The sequence below is a fragment of the Myodes glareolus genome, chromosome 19 (genome assembly GCF_982192425.1).
Source record: "Myodes glareolus chromosome 19, mMyoGla1.1, whole genome shotgun sequence".
NCBI lineage: Eukaryota > Metazoa > Chordata > Mammalia > Rodentia > Cricetidae > Myodes > Myodes glareolus.
The window spans coordinates 61,649,639-61,670,968 of record NC_142044.1 but is presented as its reverse complement, the minus strand read 5'-3'; the positions used below and the strand labels follow the sequence as shown (position 1 = coordinate 61,670,968).

Below are 21,330 nucleotides of genomic sequence, written 5' to 3'. Positions count from 1 at the left end.
CAAAAAAACCTCACAAACCCATGCACATAAAATTAAAATAAATAGATCATTATTATCATAGTATTCAGAAAATGGAGAAAGATAGGGACTCTCAAATCAAATGAGCCTGAAGAAATCAGATTCTCTTATTTTAACTCTGTGGGCTTGGAAGGCGTATATGCACTCGGACACTCTCCTTATCGATAAAATCCAGGAAAGCCCATCTCATACTGATCTGACAGCTAAGTAAGACTGGTAACATTAGCCTGCGTGTCTAGCCAGAGCTGAACACTAGGCAGACTGTCAATCACAATTAGTAGCTGAAGGGTTTTAAAGTTTCCACCCATCTTTGGTTTATCGGGTTTTATTGATTTTGGGTTTTGCTTTTTTTTTTTTTTTTTTTTTTTTTTTTTGGTTAGGGTTTCATTCTGTGAGTGCAGCGCCCTCTGGTGTTCATTTTGCCGAATAGCTCTCATACTGACAGCCCTCCCTGAGATAGAAGTAGCAATGTCGGTGGCTACTAGCGCTCTCCTAAAGAACACTGAGCCCGTTTGTGAAGTTGAGATTTTGAACTGGGGTCTATTCTGAGACCCTGTTTGAGAACAGAAAGACTACATAGAGTGAAAACCGGACAGGAGACTGGAGAGATAGATGTCTCAGTGGCTAAGATAACTGGTTTTTCTTCCAGAGGACCCAGGTTCAATGCCCAGCACCCACATGGCAGCTCACAACTGTGTGTAACTCCAGTTCCAGGAGGTCTGACACCTTCACACAGACATACATGCAGGCAAAACACCAATGCACATGAAATAAAAATAAAAAGAAAGAAAGACTAGACCAATAATTCTGGGCTTAAAACAAAGCTGATGATGCGAACACGTCCTGAAGGGAAGTGCTGCGTACCCCAGTTACTCTCAACCGTCCCGGCAGGTACAATTTTCATTTTGTTTTGCCGGGTGCTGATGCTGCGGTTTGGATCAAAGAGAAAGAAAGTTGGGTATGAGACTAGAAGAAAAATTCGGGGGCTGATGTGGGGAGAACCTGGAGGAAGAAACCAACAATAACAAGTAGCCTAAGTAGGCAGATCTTAAAGAACAAGAAAACGAGGAAACCAGGATCCCATCTGGAATGTTGAGTCAACAGTAAGCGTTTAGGAGAAAGTCCTTCGGGGGAAGCCTTTGGAATGTTAGCTTATTTGTTGGAGAGGGGCGTGGGGGTATTAAGGCATTCACCCTACTGCGGGTTCAAGGTTGCTAAAATACCTTCCTACGATTGGAGTACTGTGAAAACCGTACTACCTCAATATTAGGCTGCTCCAGTTAACTAAACTAATTCAGCTCATCCAACTCTAAAAGGGAGGCAATAATCTCTCTCACGATTTTTATAAAAATAGTTTTTCAAAAGCAGTACATTATTTGTTGACGTAAAAATACCCTCGCTGTAAGATGCCAGCTGTGACTGAGATTAACTGCAGCGCCTACTAGAAGACTTCAGAGAGACTGAGCCACGGGAGAACCTTGCAGGTGGGAAGACAACACTTATTCTTTCTGCCACAGAAGCCGAATCTTCGGTGAACCACACTACCCAGAAGACCTTGCGGCGCGCCGGGCCCTCGCGCCGTGCATTCGGGGATTGGTAGTTTTTGGAGCTCATTTTTCTGTTCGCGCAGTGCTGGCCCTGGAACTCGCCTTCCCGGCTACCTGCGCGGCCAGGGTGCTCCTCCGCGATCAGGAAACGCGAAAGATGGCGACTGCTTGGCGACGTTGAGGCCGCGTTAGGCGGTTCAAGCGCGGGGTGGTGAGTCTTGGGCAGTGGAGGCGGCTCCCACGAATTTGGAGAGTGGGCGAGAGCGGGGAGATAGCTGTGGGCTCCGCTTCTGGGACCGGACGGGGAAGAACACCTCAGGGAAGAGGCACGAGCCCGGGAAGCTCTGGCGGGCAGGAGTCAAGGGGCGCGGGCCCCGGGAGAAGTGGTGGCAGCCTGGGGCACAGGCCACCTCCAGGACGATGTTATGAGCCCAGACTTCGGTCCATGGACATTGCGCTTGCTATACCTCAGTCTGACTTTATTTTTGTTCCCTTACTTCAGCCAGACTGGAACTCTGATGTACTTCAGAAACCAGTCTGTACTTTACCGCTTCGGCATCGCCAGTATTACTGTTTTTGCCGGAAATTAGTTTTAACCCTTACCCACAGTTACACATCTTCAAATTCTACCTGTGCTTTAAAAAGCACAGGAGCCACTTCTTCCGTAGATCCTTCTAAATCGTCTTTACTAATGGAAAGAAACTGCTACTTGTCTGAGCGTTCTTCATCTTGGCGTGTCTCATACCTTCTGCTGCTTCCTGTGTTCAAAATTTTATTTTGTAACTTCCACAGGGCCTAGAACCGAATCTTGCGTATAGTATCTTTTGATGAACAATTAAATGAAAATAATTTGTCTTTATTATATCTACAGCAGACCTAGGAAGCACAGCCAGGGTGCTCTGTAATCATTATCGCCTCTTATCTACATTTTTGGTTTGGCAGTCAGGGTCTCTTTAAGTTGGCCTTGAACTCAAAATGCAGCTTAGTCTGTCCTGCCTTTGAACTTGCCTTTAGTCCTGACTTCGCCTTCCTAGTGCTAAGATTACAGTTGTGGACTACTTAGCATTTCATATATATATATATATATATATATATATATATATATAATATTACAGCTTTGTATCAATAAAGAGAGAGAGAAAAGCAATATTTTCAGGTGGATGGTGGTGGTGCATGCCTTTAATTCCAGCACTTGGGAGGCAGAGGCAGGTGGATCTCTTGAGTTTGAGGCTAGCCTGGTCTACAGAGTGAGCTCCAGGACAGCCAGGGCTACACAGAGAAACCCTGTCTCAAAAAATCTCTCTCTCACACACACACAACCTTGTAGGTCACCACAGTAATTCTTCTCTAATATAACCTTTGGCTGTAACCTACTCTGTTTAAGCTCTTCTAGTGTTCCCATTGAGATTAAGTTGAAATTCAGGTGCCTTTGCCCTGGCCACTAACAGTTTATTTTGCTTTTTATTGTTAGTTGCAGTTCTCTTTCACGGGTTTGTATTCTTCCCCTTTCCTACAGTTGAAACAGCTGTGGTGAAGTCATCCCATACCTCCAAATCTTTGTTGACTCTTCTCTCTCTCTCTCTCTCTCTCTCTCTCTCTCTCGTTTGGCTTTTGCACTGTTACATTTTTATACCTGACCTCCATTGCTGCTGCTGCTTTTTTCTGGTTTCTTCTTGGCACTTTTCAGTGTTAGAGTGTGCCAGAGCTGGACTGTGGATCTCCTCTTCTGCTTTTTCTTTACCCTGCTGCCTGCTTAGATGACATTAAGACACAGTGACCTAGCAGCTGTCTCTGTAGTGGTGACTCATATTTTTGTCTTTCCATGTCTCTTTTGAGTTCCCAGTTTCTCCTTCTGTCTGCTTTCTAGAATCTCTCTGGTTGCTTCACTGATATCTCACAAACTGACAAAAATAGCTCTTTTGTTCTGTTCCTTCCCTAGTCTTCTCTGGTTGCTTCACTAATGGCAACAAAAAACAGTAGGTTGCTCAAATCATATATTTAGGAAATGTCTTCTCACTCTCTCACCCCTCCCCAAACTTTGACAGTAACATTTATTTTATCATCAAGCAGAGTTTGCAGAAGAAATTGTTTGTGTTAATTGTGTGTGTGTTGTGTGTGAGTGGTGAGTGCATGTGTTGGGGCGGGGGGGGGTGGCAGGAAAGGACACTGGGTGTCCTCCATCCCTTCATTCCCTTGAGACAGGGTCTTCTATTGAACCTGGGATGACCTCCTGCCTCCACCTGCCTCCACCTAGCTTTAACATGGAGACTGGGAATTTAAGCATGCACAACAAACACTTCTACCGGCTGAGCTGTTTCCCCAGCCCAAGCGCTGTCTTTGTGTCTCCTCTTTCCCTTCTTTCTCTTTATCGGTAAGTTTTGTCAGCTCTGCTTCCAAAATATGTCTGTCCCTGTTTACATTCCTAGAACAAGCCTCTGCAAGTTCAGCGTAGAATTTTCTGGAATAATTTTGACTCACGGTTAGTTAAATCTGTGGGTGCTGATGGATCCACAGGACTCCCTGTATTGCAGCAGCATTCTAAGTCCCTTGAGGAATTCTTAGAGAGTATTGCGTTTTATACTCTGTTTAAAGCTGCCCGAGCGTTCCCATTGGTTTTAAGTAGTTGAAATCCAGTGCCTTTGCCCTGATTTTTAGCGGTTTCATGATTTGACTTCCACTCACTGATCCCATTTTTTTATATATGTATGGGTGCTTTGTGTTCATCCATGTCTGTGTACCACTTGAGTTCCTGGTGTCTGAGGAGGTCAAAACGGGTGTTAGATTCCCTGGAGTTACAGGTGGTTGTGAGCCACCATGTGAATGCTGGGGACCAAACCCAGGATGACTGGTAGAGCAACTGGTGCTTTTAACCACTGAGTCATCTCTCCAGCCCCATCTTAGCCTTTGAAAAATCATTTGTGTATTTATTTTATTGTGTGGTATAGGAGGAATGTGTTCCACAGTACCACATGTATAGGCCAGAGCATATGGAAATCAGCTCTCTTTCTGTCCTGTAGGTCCCAGGGATCAAACTCAGATGGTCAGGTTTGGCAGCAGGCATGTTTTCCCCCTGAGCCATCTTGTGGACCTCATACTGACCTCATCTGGAATTAGCTTCCCTATGGGTCAGTACCCACTTAGCTGCAGTCTCTTGAAAGTGTCAGACACTGTTGTTGCCCTGTGCCGTGGTGCTGTCTGTAGTCTGTTTTTCCTGATCTCTCCATGGCTGTTTCTTCCATCATCAATCTCTGTAAATGTCAAGCTAAGAATTCTTCCCTGAGCATTCTCTTGTTCATATCTCTATCTCATATTACCCTTTTTGTTATCTTTTTGGTGTTCATTGTGAGTATTTGAAATAATGTGCTCCACTGAATTTAGGCTGAATGAACTCAGAGACTGTTTACTCTCTCCTCTCTGGGATCCAGAACAGCCTCTGACCCTAGTGGGCTCTCAGTACATACCTGCTGAAAAAATGAGGCCAGGCGTGGTGGTGTGCACTTTTAATCCCAGCATTTGGGATTAAAAGCAGGTAGACCTCTGTGAATTAGAGGCCATCCTGATCTACATAGTGAATTCCAAGCCAGGACTACATAGAAAGGCCCTGCCCTAAAACAAAAACAACAACAAAAATCAATCAACCAAAAAAGGAATAAACAAGGGCCAGGATGCTTTCTAGAGAAAAGAGCTCTCTATATGAGTTGTTTTCTTAGGGCTGTAAGTAGGAGAGAGGCATACTGGGAAATGTATGATGTACTGATTTGGATATTTCATCGTTTTTTAGTCAATTATGAGATAAAAATAGGTTGTCTTCACCTTTAGAAAGTGCTGTTTGTTCATTTTGGTTTCTCATCCTTAACATTTCCCTTCTTAAGCATATGGCAGTCACTGGCTGGGAAGGAGGGTTCTAACAAACGCTTAGGACACTGATTCTCCAGCTGAGTCATTCGGGAATAAAATAAACTCCTAGGATAACATGCCCACATCATAGGGATGATGATGGAATTGAGGCAGTTTCAGACTTGCATGCCTCTGTAACTCCTAGCTGAATTAGTTTTCTAGTCCGAGAACCATGCAGTGTGCTGTGCTGTGTACCCCAGGCGGGGGTACTAGGAGGAGGGCAACAGACAACCACCAGGCTGTGAGGGTCTGAGGAGAGAATGGCTGGCAGCATTTTTTTTTTTTTTTTTTTGGTTTTTGGTTTTTTTTTTTTTGGTGTTTCAAGATGGGATTTCTCTGTGCAGCCTTTGCCGTCCTGGAACTCACTCTGTAGGCCAGGCTGACCTCGAACTCACTGAAATCCACTTGCCTCTGTCTCCCTGAGTGCTGGGATTAAAAGCGTGTGCCACCACTGCCTGGCTTTTTTGTTTGTTTGTTTGTTTTGTTTTTGTTTCTTGAGACAGGGTTTCTCAGTGTAACAGTCCTAGCTACACATAGTCCTGGAACTAGCTCTTGTAGACCAGGCTAGCCTGGAACTCATAGAGATCCACCTGTCTCAGGCAACACTTCTATGACTTCTAGTTGGGACACTTTTTGTTACTTGATGTTCTATATTGAAATAATTTCAGTTTCCTAGGAACTTGGGAAAAAATGTTCTTAGAGTTCCTGTGCATCTTTCACCACATTTCCCATTGGTAACTAGAGCTGCTGCTGCCGTTGCTTCCTCCTCCTCGTCCTCCAGTGTGTGCAGGTGTGTGCGTGGGTCAGGGGTTGACAGCAGGTATCATTATTTTACTTTATCTAAAATTCTTTGACACATCACATTTATTTTATTTTGTGTGTGTGTGTATAAAAGATAGGTGCAGGGGAGAATTGAAAAAGGGAATGTACATGCCAGAGAGTGTGTGGAGGTCAGAGGACAGCTTGCTAGGGGTTGGTTCTCTTTCCACCATGTGGGTTCCAGGGATCAAACTCAGGTCATCAGGCTTGGAGATGTGGCAGCAGGCAACCCCACCCCACACCCTCACCACCCTACCCCCGTCCCAGATATCTTGCTAGCCCAAGAAAATTTCTGATCATGATGGGCTAGTATATCTGATAGACACCTAGAAATAGAAATAATTGGTGTTTACTAACTCTTCCTCTTCACACACATACCCCAGACAGTAGCCCAGGCTGTCCTAGATCTCACTACTTAGCCCAGACTTGAATTTGTGGTTATTCCTCCTGCGTCAGCTTTCAAAGTGTTGGGACTGCAGGTATAAGCTAACATAGTTGGCTTCTAATATATCTTTTTAATAATAATTCTTTGTAGTTTAGTTACAGAACCATGGTAACTATTGTTACCATGTATATATTTAGAAGTGAATACCCACCCAGGTGTGGTGACCTCGAATCCTAGCACTTGGGAAACTGAGACAGGAAGATCACCATAGGTTAAAGGCCAGCCTGTGCTATAAAGTGAGACCCTGTCTCGAGAAGCAAATAAGTGAATATATAAAAAGACAATATAGTGTAATGAATAAGAGTGGGCTTTTTTGTTTGTTTGTTTTTTGAGACAAGGTTTCTCTGTGTAGTCCTGGCTGTGCTGGAATTCACTCTGTAGATTTAGACTGGCTTTAAACTCACAGAGATCCTCCTGCCTCTGCCTCCTGAGTGCTGGTATTAAAGGCGTGCGCCACCCCTCCCAGCATAAGAATGGGCTTTTCAAGCCAGACTACTAGGTCTTTGCTATCTAGAATTTGTGTTACCTCAAGCATTAGTATATGAACCTATGCCTCAGTTTTCTCATCTATACTCAAGTATTAGTATACATTAGGTATACTAATGTTTTGAGATTTACTGAACTGTGCGTAGTAAGTACTTGTCTTTCCCACACAGATGGCAGGAGAATTGGTTGACAAAAAGGACCGAGACGCATCACCCAAGGAGGAAAGGAAGCGATCACGGACTCCTGATAGAGAGCGAGATAGAGACCGGGACCGGAAGTCCTCCCCATCTAAAGATAGAAAGCGCCATCGGTCACGGGATAGGCGGCGAGGAGGTAGCCGTTCTCGCTCTCGGTCCCGCTCCAAGTCTACAGAGAGGTAAAGTGACTTTGCGTGTCTTTCCCACCAGAAGAGGGAGAACATGGATGCCCCCAGCCCTTGTCCCAGGTGGACCTGCAAGTACTCTCAGCTTTCTCTTTGCTTTTCCCTTTGGTTTTCTGAAGTGTGGTGTCACCATGCAGTCCAGATGGACCAAAATGTAGGGTGTTCCTCTGCCCCAGCCTCCTGAATACGGTGGTTATAGGTGGTTCCATGGCAGCCAGCTGAGTGACTAGTTCCGGAAGGTTAAAAGTGAGCTTATAAGGTAAAGATCTGATGGTAAGGAAGATGGCACAGCTGTTCTCACAGTTCCTGATCTGCTTGTGCCAGGTAGCCCTACAACAGAGCTCTGGGAGATCCTTTAGGATGAGGAGCTGCGCTGTTCAGGTGCAGCCCAAGGTCTGAGTGACGTGCTTGCTGTGCAAGCATGAGGACCTGGTTGGGATCCTGAGTGCACACCTGTAATGCCTGCTGTAGCAGGGGCTTGCCTAGTCGGCCAGCCAGCCTAACCAGTCGGTAAGCTCCAGGTTCAGGTAGGGATCCTGTTTTTTTAAGAAAAAAAAAAAAAAGATGAGGGAGATGGCTCAGTGGCTAAGGATACTGGCTACTCTTCCAGAGGATCCAGGTTCTATTTCTAGGATTCCCAACACCCACATGGTGGCTCACAACTGTCTGTAACTCTGGTCCAAGGGGATCTGATATCTTCATCTGGCCTCCTTGGGCAACAGGCACACATGTGATACATGAACATCCATGCAGGAAAACACATAAATAAAATAACTTTTTCATTTTAAAGTAGAAGAACTGGGGAGATGACTCAGTGGTAAGCATCAGGGCCTGAGTTTTAAATCCCCAGCACCGAAGTAAGAAGCTAGGGGTGCCTGTAATCTCTGGGACAGGCAGATGCCAGCAGCTCGCTGGTCAGTCAGCCTAGCCAAGATGACAGGGTTTCAGTCCAGTGAGACTGGTAGTCAGGGTTCTCTGCAGTGACAGAACTTACAGAGTGTACCTCCTTATGTATAGAAAACGGGGGTTTATTAGAATGGCTTACAGATTGTGGTTCAGCTAATCCAACAATAGCTGGCTGTGAGTGAAAAGTCTGAGAATCCAGTAGTTGCTCAGTCCACAAGGGTGTCTCATCTGGTCTAGAGTATACACTGGAATCCTGAAGAAGTAGGCTCTAACACAGTGAAGAAACGGACTTGCTAGCAAGACAAGGGAAGCAAACAAAGAGCAAAAGCTTCCTTCTTCCTTGTCCTTATATAGACTTCCAGCAGAAGGCGTGGCCCAGATTAGCTCTTCCTACTTCAAAGATTTGGATTAGAAGTAGGTCTTCCTACTTCAAATTAAGCAAAACTCCCTCACAGGTACGCCCTTCATTTTTGGGTTTTAGTTCTAGGCGTAGTCAGGTTGACAACCAAGTATAGTCATCATAGGGACCTTGTGTAAGACTGAAAGCTGTGGAGGAAGACATCCGATGTCCTGCCTGCACATGCCTGGGCATTTGCACCTGCACCTCTCCATGCATTCACCGTCTACACACACGCCGTGCACACATACGCTGTGCACACATAAACACACAGGTGACACAAATAAGATGAAGTATGGTAGACGACATTTGATGTCAGCTTCAGCCTGCACACATGTGTACAAGGGTACATGTATCTACACCCACACACACACCACACACACAGATTTTACTAGAGTTTCCCTGGGAAATACGTTTTCCAGTTTATTAAACACTACTTTGAGGAGAAAGCATGGGAACCTTCTCAGGACCTCAATGAAGGAAGAAATTCTAGAAATAGCAAGTGATTTCTTAAATATTCCATCTTCCAGAGAACGACGACACAAAGAACGAGAGCGAGATAAAGAACGGGATCGGATTAAGAAGGAGCGGGACAGAGACAAGGATGGACACAGGAGGGACAAGGACCGCAAGAGACCCAGGTAACACGGGAGAGCGGGCTTTAGGCTGTGCTTTTCTACTCTGGCTCAGCTGCATGGGAAAAAGTAGGTTCTTCTTAACAGATTCTTTTGGTAGTTTCCACAGAATGTACTTCCTAAGAAAGTGTGTGTTATTTTCTATTTATTTGTTTATATATTTAATTATTATTTTATGTTCATTGGTGTAAGAGTCGGATGCCTTGGAACTGGAGTTACAGACAGTTGTGAGCTGCCATGTGGGTGCTGGGAATTGAACTCAGGACCTCTGGAAGAGCAGCCAGTGCTCTTAACCGCTGAGCCATCTCTCCAGCCCGATATTTATATATTTAATTAGTGTCTTCTTACCTGGCCCTGGGTGGTCTGTAAGTTCCTACCTACTAGGAACCAGGCTTGCCTTGAGCTTACTATCTAGTGATGGATGACCTTGAACTTACTATCTAGTGATGGATGACCTTGAACTCTTGCTCCTCCTGCCTCTGCCTTTTTGGGATTGCAGGTGTGAGCCACCGTGTTCGGCTCAGCATATATCTTTTTTGGAAAGTAAAATAACTCTTCCTTTAAGTGGCCTGTGACCTGTGGAAATGATTAACTACTGTCCTGACCCAGAAAACCCTACAAAATGAAGTAAATCAAGGAGTTCAAATCTTCACATTAACTTTAAGCACACCTGTGTAATTGCCCATGCCATCAAGGGTATGCATATCTAAAAAGCCACCAGGTATCTGATGGATGTCACTTTAAATTGTGCCGTCCTGGCAGTATAAGGATAGAGTCCATAGGTTTACCCAAGGCGAACAGTGGGGCTGGACACAGTGTTGGCATCCCTAAAACCGTGCTGAACTTTGCTGCACGTGCTGAAGCTAAGGCTCCTAGTCCCTGAACAGCAAGTGAATGGAGCGCCTAAGGTGTGCCGGTGCCTTCCAGAGCCGAAGAGCACTAAGGCACACCGGTGGCCTCCTAGAGCTCAGGGTTGGGTTAATTCATGTGAGTTTCCCTCAACATTAAAATGATTCTCATGGAAGAGGAACAGTTTCCCAAGCCAGAATAAGAAGCTAAATAAGAAGAAAAGATATCCCAGAAGAAACTGAGAAAACAATATCTTATGGCACAGGGATCATTTAGCATAAAATAAACACAAATAAAAGTAAAAAAGAAAAAAATGTAAAGTGGGAGTAGGGATGTTCAGTGGTAAGAGCACAAGGGCCTGAGTTCAGATCCCACACCCAAAATGAAAGTAAACAAAAAAAAAAGAAAAAAAAACAGAAAGAGGTTATAACATGATGTTCTAGCTATAAAACTGAAAGGTGGAAATTGGGGCTCTTCTTCCTGTGGCCTCTGTGCACATATTGAACACACATGCACCCACCCACTCCACCCCCCACAAAAAGAAAAACAGAAAGTAAAATAGTTAAGGTCACATTTTGATGTTCAGGGTATTTTTGGAGTTTACAAATTAATTTGAAAATCTTATCAATTATTCAAACATTCCTATAACTCTATTATACCTTTCAATTGCTTATCTAGGCTACACAAATTTAATAGAATATCTTTTAAAATTTTTAATTTGGGCTGGAGAGATGCCTCTGTAGTTAAGAGTACTCACTACTCTTGCAGAAGACCCAGGTTCAATTCCCAGCACCCAAATCAGGTAATTCACAACTGCCTGTAGCTATAGCTACAGCCCCTTAGGACCCAGTGTGTCTGACCTCAGTGAGCACCTGCACTCACCTGCATACACCCTGCAGACACATGCACATAATTAAAAATAGAACTAGATTCTTAATTTTAAAAATTTAAATTTATTTATTTTGTGTGTGTGTGTGTGTGTACACCAATGTATGCCTGGTGTCCCCTGAAGTGAGAGGAGGGCATTGGATCCCTGGGATGGAGTGAAGGATGGTTGTGAGCCAACATGTGGGTGCTGCAAAGCTCCTGAGGACAAGCAAGATAGTTCAGTGGATTAAAGCACTTGCTGACCAACAAGTCTGGCGACCTGAGTTTGATCCCCAGAACTCTCAGAGTGAAAGGAGAGAACTGACTTCTACCAGTTGTCCTCTGACATTGTACAAATGTGCAGGTGCAATGCACGCACATGCGTGCGCACACACAAAATGTGGCAATAAAAAAATTTAAATTAAAATGAAAGGGCGAGGCCTGGTGGCATATACTTTTAACCCCAGCAGGAGGCAGAAGCAGGTGAATCTCTGTGAGTTTGAGGTTAGCCTGGTCTACAAATCGAGTTCCAGGACTAAACAGATAAGTCTTGTCTCAAAAAAAAAAAAGAAAAGAAAAGAAAAGAAAGAAAAAGTACCCGGTGTGGTGGCGCATGCCTTTAGTTCTAGCACTTGAGAGGCAGAGGAAGGCAGACTTCTGAGTTTGAGGCTAGCCTGGTTTACAAAGCTAGTACCGGACCAGCCAGGGCTACAAGCTACAAGAAAGCCTGCCTTTAGAAAAAAAAAAAAAAGAGAGAAAGAAAAGAAAGAAAAAAAGAAAAAGAAGAGGAAGGAAGAAGAAGAATAATTGAGAGAGAGATAGGTTCCCAAGAAGTAATATATCATTTCTCTATAGAATTCTTAGCAGGTGTGTGTAGGTTAAAATTAAAGGGAAAGGACAGGTGTTAGAGAGACTGTAGGGTGCTCTTGTTCCTTAGAATGTAACATACAGCAAGTGTGAAGGGCCTGAGATGGGAATAAAGATGAGCCAAGGTGTAAGTAACTGTATCTCCCCAGCTGTGGGAGCCCAACCATGTGTGCTCAGTTCACTATTATAGTTGAAGGTTATTTTTTTTCAATGTGCAACTAATGTTTAGGTTTATTTATTTATTTATTTATTTATTTTTGGCCAAGACAGGGTTTCTCCATGTAGCCCTGGCTGTCCAGACTGGCCTTGAATTCAGAGATCCACCTGCCTTTGCTTCCCAAGCACTGGGATTAAAGACATGCACCACCACTGCCCTCCTGGTTTTATTGTTGTTGTTATTTTTTATGTTGGGTCTCACTTGGTAGCCAGGGTGATCTCAGACTTTTCTCAGTCCTCCTGCCTGTCACCTTGAGTGCAAAACTGAAGAAATGAGCTGTCTAAAATCTAAAAGATTTTTTCTTCTCTTAAATTTAAAAAAAAATATTTCTTTTATAGTTTGAGATTATAGTATAATTATATCATCTCCCTTTTCTTTCCTCTCTCTAAACCCTTCCTTCTAACCTCCTTTTTCACTTTCAAATACGTGAACTCATGTTCCATTTTCATGTAATTGTTACGTATGTGTATGTATGTGTATTCCAAAATACTTAAGTACATCTGCTCAGTACAAGTAATGTTACTTGTGTGTATGTTTTCAGGGGTGGTCACTTGGTACCGGAGAAACAATCGGTGTGCTCTTTCCTGGAGAAAACTATTCTCTTGATCTCAGCATTCCTGAATTGCCCGTGGTTCTTTGTGTAACGTGAGGCCAGGCTGTCCATCCATGTTAGCTAGTCTATTGCTGTCCTTGTTCAGCTCACATTACAGTCATGTGGTGAGACTTCATGGGTGCGACTAATTTTCTAGGACAAAGTCTCCCTATGTGGTTTTGACTGTCTTGAAACTATGTAGACCAGGCTGGTCTCAAACTCTCAGAGATCTACCTGCCTCTGCCTCCTGAGTGCTGGGATTAAAGGTGTGCACCCCCATACCCTGACTGGTTTAGAACTTCTGATGACAGTAGTGAAGGTCCACTTTCCTGAAGGGCTTAGTCAGAAGGAGGTCAGGGAAAGTGGGGACAAGATAAAGCATAGGTTTCAGAGCAGGCAGGGAACTGGGCCTTGCTTAGGAGAGCATTAGGACATGAAGGGTGACCATGGACCAGTCTTAGTAATAGGAAAACATCTGTACTCTTTTGGGGGCTCAGCCTAAATCTCATCCATAGGTTAGGGTGTGAGAGCTATGACCTTTCTCTTTTTCCTTAAAGCTTGTCTCCTGGTCGAGGAAAAGATTTCAAATCTCGGAAAGACAGAGACTCTAAGAAGGGTGATGAGGATGAACATAGTGACAGGAAACCTAAGGTAAAGAAGACTTGTGAGTCTTGTCTTCAGCTCAAGGGAGTGAATCGTTTGTTTTTGTTTTTTTGTTTGTTTTGTTTTTTTAATTCTTTTTTCTGTTTGTTTGTTTTTGGTTTTTTTTGTTTTTTGTTTTCGAGACAGGGTTTCTCTGTGTAGTTCTGCTGTCCTGGAACTCATTCTGTAGACCAGGCTGACCTTGAATTCACAGAGATCCTCCTGCTTCTGCCTCTGGGTATGGATGGGTACAGGTGTGTGCCACCACCACCCAGCTAAGGGAGAGAATGTTTATGAGCCAAGTCCCCATGTTTTATGTTTAGATCCAGCCACTGTCCCTGGAGGAACTTCTGGCCAAGAAAAAGGCTGAGGAAGAAGCTGAAGCTAAGGTAAGAATTTGGGGTCTGTTCCATCTGCCGTAACAAAGCACCACAGACTGGGCAGCTTCAGCATCAGTGCTGGATGTTAGAAGTCTCAGCTGCAGTGGCAGTAGTGATTGCTTCTGAGGCCCGTGTTCCTAGATGTAGATGCCTTTCTGTCCTAACAGAGTCCTCTCTTTGGTGCTCGTCTCCCCAGAAATCTTTCCTCTGTGTTCTCTCATGAACACAAGGCCTTACTTAGCGTGCTAGATAACTAAGTTGCCATGACTCCCAACTGTATCTACAGCCCCCTTCATGCTGTTTATTGTGATGAGGAAAAGCTTTAGCCCATAGCAGAATCCTAGGTCTCTGTATTTTTATCAGAATATTTAATATCTGAGCAAGTATCTAGGGGCTTCCTTGGGTCTCTGTAGCAGTGATGTGGTTGTTCCTGCCCCAGGCTCTCTGATACTCATTCCCATCTGTCTTGAAGCCCAAATTCCTCTCCAAAGCAGAGCGGGAAGCTGAAGCTCTGAAGCGGCGGCAGCAGGAAGTGGAAGAGCGCCAGAAGATGCTGGAAGAAGAGAGGAAGAAAAGGAAACAGTTCCAGGACTTGGGCAGGAAGATGCTAGGTTTGTTTCCTATCCTGTGCAGGAAGGGTGGGCTGAAATTATGGAGAAGTAGAAGCTCAGTGGTGGAATAGTTGTCTACTGTATTTGACCCCCAACCATGGCAAGAAACAAAGGAGAGTGGAGAATAGGAACTTGTTTGTTCCAGAATTTGGAAAAGGAAAAAGTGGTGAAAGTTTATGGGACTGTCTATTAGATCTCCTTGTCTAACGTGTATGCACTCATTTTCCTCATCTGTACTGGATTCCTTCCAGGACCTCTTCCTCCCACTGAGCTCTTTTGTAGCTTTTCCTTCTTTGATCTGCAGAAGATCCTCAGGAGCGGGAGCGGCGGGAACGGAGAGAGAGGATGGAGCGGGAGACCAATGGGAACGAGGATGAGGAAGGGCGCCAGAAGATCCGGGAAGAAAAGGATAAGAGCAAGGAGCTGCACGCTATTAAGGTGCTGGCTAGGCCCTCACAAACAGGCGTTAGTTATCTGCCGCTCTGGTCTTGAGCCTGGGCCTTGGGACTGACCGGCTTTGTGTTCTCTTCCTGAGTAGGAGCGTTACCTGGGCGGCATCAAAAAACGGCGCCGAACAAGGCATCTCAACGACCGAAAGTTTGTCTTTGAGTGGGATGCATCTGAAGACACTTCCATTGACTACAACCCCCTGTGAGTAGCTCTGTGCCCACCAGCTGGCTCTTGGACACTCAATGGTCCTAGAAAGAGCTGATGACAGGAAAGCGAGGTGGGTGAGGAAGAGGAGATTGATAGACTAGCATTCACCCCGCCATCTGAGCACAGAAAGGTGCTGGCTGGAGTGGAGACCTGGTGCGTGTTGGCAGTCTGCCCTTGCCTCCTATAGCTACTTTTTCTACCTTATCTCTCCATCCCAGGTACAAAGAACGCCACCAGGTGCAGCTGTTGGGGCGAGGCTTCATTGCAGGCATTGACCTAAAGCAGCAGAAACGAGAGCAGTCACGTTTCTATGGAGACCTGATGGAAAAGAGGCGAACCCTGGAAGAAAAGGAGCAGGAGGAGTGAGTAATTGGGTTTAGGGTGATTGGATGGAGCCCAGACTCTACAGAAAGGACTGTATTAATCTTCATCCTGTCTCTCTTCAGGGCAAGACTCCGTAAACTTCGTAAGAAGGAAGCCAAGCAGCGCTGGGATGATCGCCATTGGTCCCAGAAGAAGTTAGATGAGATGACAGACAGGGACTGGAGGATCTTCCGTGAAGACTATAGCATCACCACCAAAGGTGGCAAGATCCCCAATCCCATCCGGTCCTGGAAAGATTCGTCTCTGCCCCCACATATCTTGGAAGTCATTGATAAGTGTGGCTACAAGGTAAAGGAACAGATTGGCTTAGGAGATCTGCTGCTTTCCCTGTTACCTTCTAATCCTATAAATGGAGTTGGGACTGGAGAATTTGTTCCTTCCCTGTCTAGTGTCTTCTCTGTCCCTGGGCACCAGACAAGCCACGCAGTCACTCCGGTGGGAGTGTGGGCCTTTAGGGATTGTGTTTCTCCTTGCGTCCCCTTTCCCTTTGTGTCTCAGGTACATGGTAGTAGCGTGTGTGCCCACTGTGTTAGCACTATTCCAGGTCATGTGATTCTCTACCCATTGCTTTTGTTCTGGGTCACTGTAGGAGCCAACACCTATCCAGCGTCAGGCCATTCCTATTGGGCTACAGAATCGTGACATCATTGGTGTGGCTGAGACCGGCAGTGGCAAGACAGCAGCCTTCCTTATCCCGTTACTGGTCTGGATCACCACACTTCCCAAGATTGACAGGTATGGTCAGCTATTTCCAGTTGGGCAGATTTGGTGAGTAGAAAAGATGAGGCAAACACAAGTCAGTAGGGGCTTTGTTTGTTGTTTATTGAGAAAGGGCTAGATTCCCTTTGTAGAGGATGATCGTAACTGATCCTCCTGCCTTCACCCCTCACCTAGTGCTGATATTACATGTGAACCCCCATGTTTTGTGCAGTTCTGGGGAGTAAACCTAGAACGTCATATATATTATGCAAAGGTTCTACCTCTGATACCTTCAGCATGTCTCCCCCTCCCCAGACTGCTACCTTTAATTTTTAAATATTTTTAGTCAGAGGCTCTTTAGTCTGGGTTGGATACTAGGAAATAAGTAGATCTTATCAAAGAGCAAGGATTGCTCCCTGGAGAACTTGGTTATCTTGTAGTCCGATTTTTGCAATGGAACCTGCCCATTCCCATAGCCGCCCTGAAGAGTGACTTTGTCTTGCTCCTACTTGTGGTTGGACGAGACCAAAGCTTATGAAACTGTGGATACTCCATTTACCACAGGATCGAAGAGTCAGACCAGGGCCCTTACGCCATTATTCTGGCTCCTACCCGTGAGTTGGCTCAGCAGATTGAGGAAGAAACCATCAAATTTGGAAAGCCACTAGGTATCCGCACGGTGGCTGTCATTGGTGGCATCTCCAGAGAAGACCAAGGCTTCAGGCTACGCATGGGTTGTGAGGTTTGTTTTTCAGATGAGCATTAATTAATTCTAGTGACAGTGAGGTAAAACATGCCCCTGGCAATGCCGAAGCATGCAGGGCAGCCCGTTTATACTGGGTCTCATGGTCTGAGTTGATGAGGGTGACTGACAGGTCTCTTCCTCACAGAGCAGGTTCCACTGAGATACGAACTCGGATCACTGGATTCAGAGTCCACAGTGTTAACCATTTCACCACAGAAGCTAGTGCAATTAATTATAGTAATATATACTAATTAGTAATGCTAATAATTAATGGTCATCACAACAGCCACATGAGAGTGGGTAGTGATATAGATTATACACTGTTTTATAGATGAAGACGGGGTTAATAACTTGTCTGCAGTCACACATGGCTGTCAGTGGGCCACATGGAAGAGGGAATTGTTCATAACTAAAGCCTGTTCTTATTACTCTTGTAAAACCATAGATGAAGAGATCCTTTAAGGAGTCTGCTAAGAGAATGGTTCTTGTGTAGACTTCTCAGTATAATCCCTCCGTGTGTTATTAGCCTTTTCTCCATCTAAGGAAGTACCTCTTGCTTATGCCACCTGTCTAACCCTGACCTTACTCAGAAACCCCATTTATTCCTGAGGGAAATGGAAGGTAGCAGATGATTTCATGTCAGTTCTCAGGAACCTTAAGTACCAAATCTGACTGGAGGTTGGAGTTCAAGTTCCTTAGCATTGAAAATCTGTTGCTAAGTGGGTAGATAGTTCACAGTAGAAAGAAAAGAAGGAATTTGCCTGCTAAGGCCGTGTTTGATTACACTGTATCTCCCAGATTGTGATCGCTACCCCAGGACGTCTCATTGATGTGCTGGAGAACCGCTACCTGGTGCTGAGCCGCTGTACCTATGTGGTTCTGGATGAGGCAGACAGGATGATTGACATGGGCTTTGAGCCAGATGTGCAAAAGATCCTGGAACACATGCCTGTCAGCAACCAGAAACCGGACACAGATGAGGCTGAGGACCCAGAGAAGATGTTGGCCAATTTCGAGTCAGGAAAACATAAATACCGCCAGGTATGAAAACAGACCCTCCTTGCCTAGTGTGGGCCCAGTGCACATGCTTCCAGCTTGCTAATGGTGCCTGTGTACAGTCCTCTGTGAGCCCAGTGCACAAGTCCAAAGGGTGGAACTGTTTAGATTAACCTGGAAAACTGTTCCTAGAGAATTATGCTATGTAGGAAAGAAAAAAATAGTGCCAGGCCTGGTGGCTCACACCTAAAATCTCAGCGTTCAGGAGGCAGAGGCAGAAAGATTGCCCAAAGTTGAGGCCAGCTTGTCGTACATGTAAATTCCAGATCAGTCATATCTACATATCAAGATCTTATCTCAAAAAAGCTAAACAAAAGTAAGGAATCACATGCTATCTGGATCACAGGTTGTAGCAAATGCTTCTGGTCCTTCTTGCCATAGATTAAAAGGTAAAGATCATTGTTTCCCAGGGTGACAAGTATCAGATTTATAGCAGGACTCATTTAATGTCTTTAGCCTGAGATGAACTGTTTGTGGTGACAATAGGGTATGTAGTTCCATCTGCCTGGGCTCAGGGCTGAACCTCCTGTTTTATAGACAGTCATGTTCACGGCTACTATGCCCCCAGCGGTGGAGCGTCTAGCCAGGAGCTATCTTCGGAGACCTGCTGTGGTGTACATTGGCTCTGCAGGCAAGCCCCATGAACGAGTGGAACAAAAGGTCTTCCTCATGTCTGAATCAGAAAAGAGGTATGGGGCCAGCTGAGCTGGGATGCCTGGGTGGAAAGAAGGCTTTTGTTTGACAGTTTCTTTTCAGTGTGGGTGGCTGCTTCACTGTTGAAGGACCCTGAAGTTTGTTCATTGTTGGGGTTGAGTGTTTCACTAGGTCGGGAGTACTGTGTATCTCATTTTTCTTTTTCCCCCAGGAAAAAGCTGCTGGCAATTTTGGAACAAGGTTTTGATCCACCCATCATCATTTTTGTCAACCAGAAGAAGGGTTGTGATGTGTTGGCCAAGTCTCTTGAGAAGATGGGGGTATGTCTGGCAGGCAGAGCAAAGACTAACCTTGGTGCTGCTGCTCTCTGACACGAGGGACAGGGTGGGCAGTGTCAGCTCTTCTCGCTGTTTAATCTCTGCAGCATCTAATAAAGCAGAGCCAAAAGAAAAATGTGGTTTGAGGAAAGAAGGAAGTAACTGATGAGTTACTCGGAATCCCTTCTGTTCCAATCCCTATGGATCTCCATGTAATGAGTTGGGGCCAGAGAGACATCCTGGCCGAGTACGGGGCTGGTGGAGAGGGGTCTGTACTGTCTGAGATGGTGTAGTGACGGGAGGAGGTGCTGACGGCCAGCCCTTGAACTGCTAATAAGGCAGAGGGTGTCCACCACTCAGCTCTTGACATTCTTAACTTTTCTACTCCCTGTTTCCATGCTGATTCCCGTGCCCTGATTCTCCTTCAGAACTTTCATCTGCCTGGCTCTCACCTCAGCAGATTGCTCTGTCTTTGGCTCTGCCCCCCCCCCAGCACTCCTTACTCCTTCATTTTCTGCTCTAGCTCACCTGCTTTCCTCATTTCCCTTCAACTCCTTTTCTTGCTTCCTGTGCTCTCTCCTACCTTCTGCTGCCCCCAGTCCTCATTCTCATTCCCTTTTTCCTTCTGTCTTCCAACAGTACAATGCCTGTACACTGCATGGTGGAAAAGGCCAGGAGCAGCGAGAATTTGCATTGTCCAACCTCAAGGCTGGAGCCAAGGATATTTTGGTGGCTACAGATGTGGCTGGTCGTGGTATTGATATTCAAGATGTGTCTATGGTTGTCAACTATGATATGGCCAAAAATATTGAAGGTGAGTGCCAGCGAAGGTGGCTTCAGTTCAGGGTAAGGAGAGACCACTTATACCCTCCCTGTCAGAGTCAGGATGCTCTGAAAAACTGTTCTAGTCTGGACGATGTGGCCCCAGTGTCTAGGATGACACTTTGTGGGGGCTGGTTGACCCTTCGTGTTGCCACGTGACAAGTCAGCAGTGGGACAGGCAGAGAGACGAATACTGTGGGTTCACCAGGTGTCGACAGCCGGAGCTGAATTGCTTGCCCATGGAGGTTGGGTGGGGTAGAGTAGCCATCAGGACATCACTTGGTCTGTAGTGACATCCTTCTGCTCCGCAGATTACATTCACCGAATTGGCCGCACAGGAAGAGCAGGCAAGAGTGGTGTAGCCATCACCTTCCTCACCAAAGAGGACTCGGCTGTGTTCTATGAACTGAAGCAAGCTATCCTAGAGAGTCCAGTGTCGTCCTGCCCTCCAGAGCTAGCAAACCACCCAGATGCCCAGCACAAGCCAGGCACCATCCTCACCAAGAAGCGCAGGGAAGAGACCATCTTTGCTTGACACAACACTTGATTGGTTTATAAACGTGTTCTGAAGCGGGTGCCTGTCCTTTTAACCCTCACATCCCTCTTTCCAGGCTCTCATTCTTGGGTATGGGGGTTTGGGAAACAATCAGATTTCCTGGTCCGGAACCTGTGAGGTGGGCTCCATAGGGACAGGAAGATGTTGTAGGAAGATGGAAGAGCAAATTACGTCAGGTTTCGTCCAGCTCTGCCCCTTGCAGCCTTGTTGCTGTCCTGGTTACAGGGCAGCTGCCTAGCACAGTCCCCTAGCCTGAACAAATACCTGGCCACCTGGAGGTGACTTCCTTCAGCACATGTGTGACTGTACTGCGGTACGTTGTTGCCCTAACTGACCCAGGGGATCTGGCATCATGAGGATTGTGGACCTTGGACTCTGTCACTCTGACAACAGGTTGAAGCCTTTAGAGCTGTGCACAGCCCTATGCCACAGGGTGCTGTGCACTCTAGGCGTCCTCCACCCTCCCCTGAGCCCGGGAATCTCTTTTTAGCTATGGGGACTGGGTAAGCTGACTTTGTCCATCATTAAGTCACTGAGTGAAATTTCTGTTTTCTATTCTCTGAAAAGATAAGTTTATATGTTCTGAGAATAAATACATGAATATTAAGGTTGTCTCTAGGTCTGGCTAAACTTCCTCTCTGGGAACCACAGAAGTCAGCGAGAACAGCATTGGCTGAACATGGGTTAGCTGAGAAAATGAGAGACAGCCACACTAAAAGAAAGGCCTAGTTTCTCAGCTAGTAGATTTATCTGTAGGTGACATTGGAGGGCAGATGGGAGAGCATGGCAGCAGGATTGCACTGTTTCTTCTCTGTGTAAGTTGGGGCTTTGCGCAGGATGAGAAAGGAAGCAGCTGGACTCTACTTCAGCCACCACGTGCCTG

The 21,330-nt window shown here is 45.6% G+C and overlaps 1 protein-coding gene across 1 annotated transcript; it reads left to right on the top strand.

Moving 5' to 3' along the window:
- Positions 1-1,649: 1,649 nt before the first annotated feature.
- Positions 1,650-21,054, top strand: Ddx23 (DEAD-box helicase 23). Its single transcript, XM_048444677.3, has 17 exons — positions 1,650-1,776; positions 7,383-7,588; positions 9,428-9,538; positions 13,482-13,575; positions 13,890-13,955; positions 14,419-14,557; positions 14,862-14,995; positions 15,096-15,208; positions 15,433-15,576; positions 15,661-15,886; positions 16,188-16,333; positions 16,862-17,039; positions 17,841-18,083; positions 18,636-18,787; positions 18,964-19,072; positions 19,709-19,883; positions 20,203-21,054. Exons 2-17 carry the CDS (start codon positions 7,383-7,385, stop codon positions 20,424-20,426), a joined length of 2,460 nt encoding a protein of 819 aa, XP_048300634.1. The 5' UTR covers positions 1,650-1,776; the 3' UTR covers positions 20,427-21,054.
- The last annotated feature ends 276 nt before the right edge of the window (positions 21,055-21,330 follow it).